Here is a 7,779-nt window from a genome sequence, read left to right as displayed (position 1 = left end):
AGGGGGAGGGAGAGGGGGAGGTAGAGGAGGGGAGGGAGAGGGAGAGGGGGAGGGGGAGGGAGAGGGGGAGGTAGAGGAGGGGAGGTAGAGGAGGGGAGGGAGAGGTAGAGGAGGGAAGGGAGAGGGGGAGGGGGAGGTAGAGGAGGGGAGGGAGGGAGGTTGAATCAAGTCACGGTTTACATGTTTGGGTATAGTACTAGAGATAGCTTGTTCTCTCTACATGTTACCTGGCCAAAGACAGCTAGCCCTAGGCTCTATTCAGTCAGAGACAGCTAGCCCTAGGCTCTATTCAGTCAGAGACAGCGAGCCCTAGGCTCTATTCAGTCAGAGACAGCTAGCCCTAGGCTCTATTCAGTCAGACAGCTAGCCCTACGCTCTATTCAGTCAGAGACAGCTAGCCGTACGCTCTATTCAGTCAGAGTCAGCTAGCCCTACGCTCTATTCAGTCAGAGACAGCTAGCCCTAGGCTCTATTCAGTCAGAGACAGCGAGCCCTAGGCTCTATTCAGTCAGAGTCAGCTAGCCCTAGGCTCTATTCAGTCAGAGACAGCTAGCCGGCGGAGGCTAATGCTGCTAGCGCTCACGCCGTCTTCCTTACCCCAGGCCAGAGGGCATCTTGTGCAGCTGTCCTTTAACATACAAGTAGCGGTTTTTAGAGGCCACGTGGTCAAATGTGACAGGCAGGAGCTCACTAGCCAGGCCCAAGTCCTCCACCTGAAACACACACACACACACACACACACACACACACACACACACACACACACACACACACACACACAGGATAAAGTCGCAATCCAATTTTCACCACTCAAAAAGGTTTATATACGTACCATACAAACAAACCCGTTCTTGTCACACACACACACACACACACTCGTGAGCAGGCCTACCATGTTGAGTGTGTTCCGGCCCACAGCTCCGGCAGGGCGTACCCCTCGGGGTCCTTGTTCAAACACCGCGCCATCTTCCCGCCGGGTAGAACTCAGCCAACCTCCAACCCGGCCACTCCCCTCCACCAGAACTATCTACACACACACACACACACACACACACCCACACTGTGAGCAGTAGAGTAACAGTGGAGTCAGCTGGCACACACAGTAGAAATAACAGAAGTGCAGTTTTACCTTGGAGACCTGTGGGCTCTTGCTGAGGTAGTAGCAGGCAGACAGGCCCCCGATGCCCCCTCCCAGGACAGCCACCGTCTTCTGCATTCAGACGTCACACCCCCCCCTGCTGGGGGCACACCACACTGCAGCTGGGTGGGGAACCACCCTCTGGAAACTACCTGCTCCTGGAGGACACAATATATTGCCAGTTGAGGCTCTGCTAAATTAGTTTTGAGCTATTTTGTTTTAGATTTAGGTTCAGGCTAATCTTTGTAGAGGAACCTGGCACATAAAAATAAAGATATGTGCCTGAATGATTCTCCCCAGAGAGTTCTTCCACTGAACATGGAGCAATATTTAGAGCCCACAGCTTTACTGTCCTGTCGTGTGCTTTCAACAGCCTTGCAGCAGAGAGAGAGAGAGAGAGAGAGAGAGAGAGAGAGAGAGAGAGAGAGAGAGAGAGAGAGAGAGAGAGAGAGAGAGAGTTGGAGCTCAGTCAAGGTGTTGCGTTATGATACGGTGACAGTTTCCTGTTATCAATGTTATCAATGTCCTCCAAAGCTTTCTGGAGCACCCGGTCTAACAAGATCCTAGACAAAGATCTCCCTGAAGCCAATTCACTGGGAAAGCGGGGACTCGGCTCCAAGTGTCTGGATGAGGGGGATTCGGGGTTGAGTTATTTTATTGACCACCATTATTCACACAGTACACCCTGGTATAGAGCAGCTCTGGTCCAAACACCTCCTGTGATGTTAATTCAGAGCCCTTGCATTTTGCAAGTATGATTCAAAACAACCGCTGAACTTGACAGCTAAAGTCGCTATAGCTAGTTATGGAAAATGCACAAGAGCAACTCAACAATACCGTTTTGTGTACGAATCGGAATAGCTAGCTAAATACACAAATATGTCAGCCATTTACCGTTTTAGTTGACTAACAGAGAGCCATGACTCGTATGGACCTCCGTGACATACATCCACATGCATACATAACCACCCACATCATGGACATAAAGTAACAGTGGCCAGGGTAACTTTTTCGAGAGCCAATCACAAACGCTGATACCTTCTTCTTTGACTTTAAACCTTCTAGTGCCAGCATGTCTTTTTTTATGACTGCCATCTGCTGTCTGTCAGAAGAACTGGACTAGGCATGGCAGGACCATCCAAAGACTGGTATGAAATGGCGCCCTCTGGTGGTGGTTTGGGCTACAGCGAACGCACTGACGTCTTCAGAGGCTGATTGCCACAGATATCACAGCAAAGACAGGTTGCAGTGCAGCTCCATACATATATCTATGTCTATACGCAGGGTTTTATCACAAATGTTTCTGTCCTATTCCTTTATGGTCTATTGTGCTCTACCAGAATGTCATTTATTTGTATTTAAAAAAAACACTATTCGTCCCCACCCCAAATCAAGCAATATATACACCGTACCGTACCATAAAGAAAGCTTTCTTTCTGTTTGTCATGTTATTGAAGGTGCAGAATCAGTTTATACCCTCCCACGTGACGTCATGGGAATACCTACACTGCCGCACTAGATTGATGAGCCGCTTCTTTGGGCGAACAACACGACGAGCGCAGCGCAACGGGTGCGAAAAATCCGGATTCCCATTCACTAGGTAAGAGAATATGGGAAACTGTATATTATTTGGGAGGCACACGAGATGCTCTAGAGCCTAGCGGTGTTTCAAGCGCAACAACCAGGAATGTGCCAGATTGGTCGTTGTAGTAGCCTAGTTTTAAGGATGGGGGAAACTTTGGAGATCTTTCTCAATTGACCATTCACTGCAGAGCTTGTTTAATAATATGGGAAATACTTTATTTAAAACGTATTTCTATTGGCATACATATTCATTGCGTCTGATGTTTCTACAGTCAACAAGAAATCTCATCCCACTGTTGTTGTCAGACTGCCCGCGGGCTAAACCAGGCTGTCAGTAGAACAGGTCTAGCCAGCTGTGTGGCTGCCTGTTTGATGGCCTTTTACTGATAGGAACAGCCACCACTCCCTCCCTGGACTGACTGGCTGCTGTATTCTACCACTCCTCCATACAGACTTGTAGATAGACCTGGAACCGTTAGACTGTGGAACAGTTATAGACTATTCACTCTCTTCTCTGCTCTTCTCAGACAGACAGACAGACAGACAGACACCATGGGAGAGGGATCCACCTGCTTCATGGTCGTTATCATCCTGGGCAACGTGTTCGCAGCCGTAAGTAAAGACTTTCCTGAACATGATACCTACGGTAGGCCTATTCACTATCCACTATTTCACATGCAATAATAGCCAACAAAAACACCCTCAAACGTGCGTCTCAGCCCATCTCCTGTGGCTTGTGGTCCTTTTTACACTTATTTAGCTCTCAACCGTCTATCATGGTTATTCTATCGTGGTCATACTACTTTAAACCGACACGTGATGACCACATTTAGCACTGTATGGTATCACATACCTGTTATTTCTGAACTGTTCTACCAGGCAGCGGGTCTGGCCTTGTTTGCGTTAGCGATCTGGGTGGCGGTGGACGGCTACGGGCTGTACCTTCTGTCTAGCTGGTCAGGGAACGACGACATCTTCGCCGGCGCCTGGATCGCCATCTTCACCGGCTTCGCTTTCTTCTGCACCTGCATGTTTGGCGTCTTCGCTGCCATGAAGAGGAGCAAGGCGCTCATGCTGACGGTGAGACAGACGGGTGGACAGAAAGACAGACACATAGCAGCAGACAGACAGACAGAAAGACAGACACGCAGCAGACAGACAGACAGACAGAGAGACAGACACATAGCAGCAGACAGACAGACAGAGAGACAGACATAGCAGCAGACAGACAGACACATAGCAGCAGATAGACAGACAGAAAGACAGACACACAGCAGCAGACAGACAGACAGAGAGACACATAGCAGCAGACAGACAGACAGACAGAAAGACAGACACATGGCAGCAGACAGACAGAAAGACAGACACACAGCAGCAGACAGACAGACAGAGAGACACATAGCAGCAGACAGACAGACACATAGCAGCAGGCAGACAGACAGAGAGACAGACACACAGCAGCAGACAGACAGACAGAGAGACACATAGCAGCAGACAGACAGACAGAAAGACAGACACATAGCAGCAGACAGACAGACAGAAAGACAGACACATAGCAGCAGACAGACAGACAGAAAGACAGACACATAGCAGCAGACAGACAGACAGAAAGACAGACACATAGCAGCAGACAGACAGAAAGACAGACACATAGCAGCAGACAGACAGACAGAGAGACAGACCCCTAGACAGCCAGCTGGAGAGACACGTAGCTTCTATACCTGCTGAATCCAGACCCTCCCAGAGTGATCATGTTCTGTCTCTGTCACAGTACCTGGTCCTGATCATGTTCTGTCTGTCTGTCTCAGTACCTGGTCCTGATGCTGATCATCTACATGTTTGAATGTGCCTCCTGCATCACAGCAGCCACCCATAGAGACTATGTGAGTATCAAACACACACTCACAGTGCGCACACACGCGCGCGCACGCACACACACACACGCAAACAACGCACATTTGAATTTTACACACACCAATCTTCACTTTTTATTGTATTATATAGTGCTGTTCTATTATATTGCACTGTTTCTGTTAGTATCTCATATGATTATTCTGTTGTTGCTGCAAGGCTAAGGAGCCAGAATCCAAGCATCTTACTCCCTTATGCCTGTACAACGAACGTAACAATATTCTTGAATGTGGGGCTGGACTGGTGGCAACCGGACTGCTTCTTGGTTGATATTTCTGGGAGGACAGTCAGAATATTTTAGGCTGTTTTGAAGGTCATTTACAGGAAGTAGTAGGATTTACTGTAACATAACGAAGATGTGATGAGACATAATGGTGTGCAATCACCCCCTTGAGCTGCAAACAAATCAGATATAGAGAAATACCCAGTCTAGATGAGTCTAACTGTAATCAGATAGAGAAATACCCAGTCTAGCTGTGTCTAACTGTAATCAGATAGAGAAATACCCAGTCTAGCTGAGTCTCACTAACCAGATAGAGAAATACCCAGTCTAGATGAGTCTCACTAATCAGATATAGAGAAATACCCAGTCTAGATGAGTCTCACTAATCAGATATAGAGAAATACCCAGTCTAGATGAGTCTCACTAATCAGATAGAGAAATACCCAGTCTAGATGAGTCTAACTGTAATCAGATAGAGAAATACCCAGTCTAGATGAGTCTAACTGTAATCAGATAGAGAAATACCCAGTCTAGATGAGTCTAACTGTAATCAGATAGAGAAATACCCAGTCTAGATGAGTCTCACTGTAATCAGATAGAGAAATACCCAGTCTAGATGAGTCTAACTGTAATCTCCCCATCCTTCTCTAGCTGGTTGGCAACAGTAACCTGGTAAAGAAACAGATGTTGAAGTACTATGCTGCCGATGGCGACGCAGGCAGTCAAATCACCCAGACCTGGAACAGAGTCATGAGAGAGGTGATTGTGTGTACACAAGTGTGTGTGTGATTGTGTGTACACAAGTGTGTGTGTAAAGTATGCATGTGAGAGAGTGTGTGTGTTATACTGCATCTTGGGAGTGTCCTAGTGAATAGTATTGTCATCAGCCACAATACACCACATTCCTAACACACTACTAACACAGAGACCCAGCATTGTGTGCAGTTTCTGTGGGTTAGGATTAAGTATCACCACACACACACGTGCACATGCACGCACGCACGCACGCACGCGCACACGCGCGCACGCACACACACACACACACACACACACACACACACACACACACACACACGGGGGAGAAGCAGTACCACCCTGAGTTGTGTTCAAGCCTGATCTGATCTGAACCTGTGTGTGAGCAGTTATTGAACCGGTTGGGTCAGTAGTATTGTCTGTGGGAAATTGGAGAAGGGATCAGTTGTCAGCAGGGAAGACTGAATTGTGTTGTTGGTAAAGAATAAGACTATGTAGGTAGAGAGCCTGATAAGGAATGTTGGTAAAGAATAAAACTGAGTTTGTAGGTAGAGGCAGTCTGATAAGGATTGTTGTTAAAGAATTAAACTGAGTTTGTAGGTAGTCTGATACGGATGTAGAGCAGCAGGTCAGTCCAGCCTCAGGTGTATCAGTAACACATCTTACCAGAACATTCTGCTTCTCATCAGATCAGGGCATCTAGAGGGTTTGGATGAATGAAGGGTTTGGATGTCGAAAGAGAACAAGCCTTATCGGCACATAACAGATCGGGACATCTGGTTTCACAGTGGAAACTATAGCGAGCCATTCAGACGGTGTTCTGCTAGTGAACGCACCCCCACCCCATCCTCAGGCAGAGTGCTGTGGAGCCGACAGCCCGGTGGACTGGATAGAGTACAACTCCACCTTCAGGGGAATGTTTGGACCGGCGCACCCCTGGCCGCTGCACTGCTGCCGGAGGAGGAGCAACTACGAGCTCCTGGATGAGGAGGCCTGCAAGGTGGGCCAGGTCAGCGCCGTGTTCACCCAGGTACGGTGTCCCGCAGGGCCCAGAACAGACACCCAGTAACAGCTCTAATTCAGTGAGAGAAAACCAGAATAGCGTCACCCCTCCGGACTCACTCTCCCTCACCCCAGCCCTCTCCGCTTGGAGACCTATACATCTACGAATGGCATCCGTTCCACGGTAGCTTTGTGTTCCCAGTGTCTCTCTCCCTCCTCCAGGGCTGTTTCCGTCATATAGAGTCAGTGTTCAGCCGGTATACCTGGGCCATCAGCTGGTACGGCTTCGCTGTCCTCATGTTTGTGGTGAGTCTCCACCTGTCGTGTCGGGAGGACACACACACAGTGTATCAAATATACATATCATTTATTCAAACAACATCTTAGTAATTACAGTATGTCAGTCCAGTGCTGATATTCCTAACTGCGTCAGTCCAGTCCTCATGTCCTTGTCTCCTGGTGTCTCAGTTCTGGTTGATGCTGCTGGACATGATCTACTACGTCAAGCTGTGAGAGCAGACGACCTCCGAACCTCCATCCCTGCTGGCTGGCTACTTCAACACACAAACATACCTCCGAACCTCCATCCCTGCTGGCTGGCTACTTCAACACACAAACATACCATACACACACTTTATATCCCACAATAAGATATCGCAAGAAAATCACTATTTTTATTGAATGTAAGAAGGGGATAATGATGTTCATGCAAAAGTGATAGGAATCAGATCTGTTTAATATTCCGTTTTTTCAGTTTACATATGTTTTTACTGTACTAACTCGATGAAAGGTTTGAGAACCTCAGTAACACATTGCTTTGGCAAGGTGACCAACTGTTCTGATCATTGATTGAATGCAGGTAAAATAGCATTTTAATCTTTCAAGGAGGGGATTCATGTACAGTAGCTGTTTATATCTTATCTATCCACGAGTAGCTGTTTATACATTTCAGATTTGTGTCTCCATTTCAAATATCTCTAGTTGATGCTGCTGTACTACTTTCAACGGTACATAAATCTACTTTGGATCCAAACGGTCCTTTGTTGAATGTAAATTGTGCCTTTTTAAGGATGAATAAATGTTTGATTATCCACATCAGCTTCTGTTAGCTCCTTATTCCTGGTAGCGGATGAACAGCGGGTTGAAGGAAGGACGCTACATTTCTCCC

General features: G+C 47.4%; 2 protein-coding genes across 2 annotated transcripts in view; one reads left to right on the top strand and one right to left on the bottom strand.

Moving 5' to 3' along the window:
- The window catches only part of ppox (protoporphyrinogen oxidase), a 12,238-nt gene extending 10,127 nt beyond the window's left edge, over positions 1-2,111 (bottom strand). The window contains 4 exon segments of the mRNA XM_084443773.1: positions 598-713; positions 893-1,027; positions 1,130-1,296; positions 2,033-2,111. Coding sequence (XP_084299899.1) covers positions 598-713; positions 893-1,027; positions 1,130-1,216 — 338 coding nt within the window. The 5' untranslated portion in view covers positions 1,217-1,296; positions 2,033-2,111.
- A 1,163-nt stretch (positions 2,112-3,274) lies between these two features.
- upk1a (uroplakin 1a) lies at positions 3,275-7,124 on the top strand (the record flags this gene model as incomplete). The annotated part of the gene is made up of 7 exons (XM_084444665.1): positions 3,275-3,334; positions 3,602-3,802; positions 4,531-4,605; positions 5,508-5,615; positions 6,463-6,639; positions 6,834-6,917; positions 7,080-7,124. 7 exons carry the CDS (start codon positions 3,275-3,277, stop codon positions 7,122-7,124), a joined length of 750 nt encoding a protein of 249 aa, XP_084300791.1.
- Positions 7,125-7,779: the final 655 nt, after the last annotated feature.

This window comes from Borostomias antarcticus (genome assembly GCF_949987555.1).
Source record: "Borostomias antarcticus genome assembly, chromosome: 10".
In the NCBI taxonomy this organism is placed as follows: Eukaryota; Metazoa; Chordata; class Actinopteri; order Stomiiformes; family Stomiidae; genus Borostomias; species Borostomias antarcticus.
This window is presented reverse-complemented; position numbering and strand designations above follow the sequence as displayed.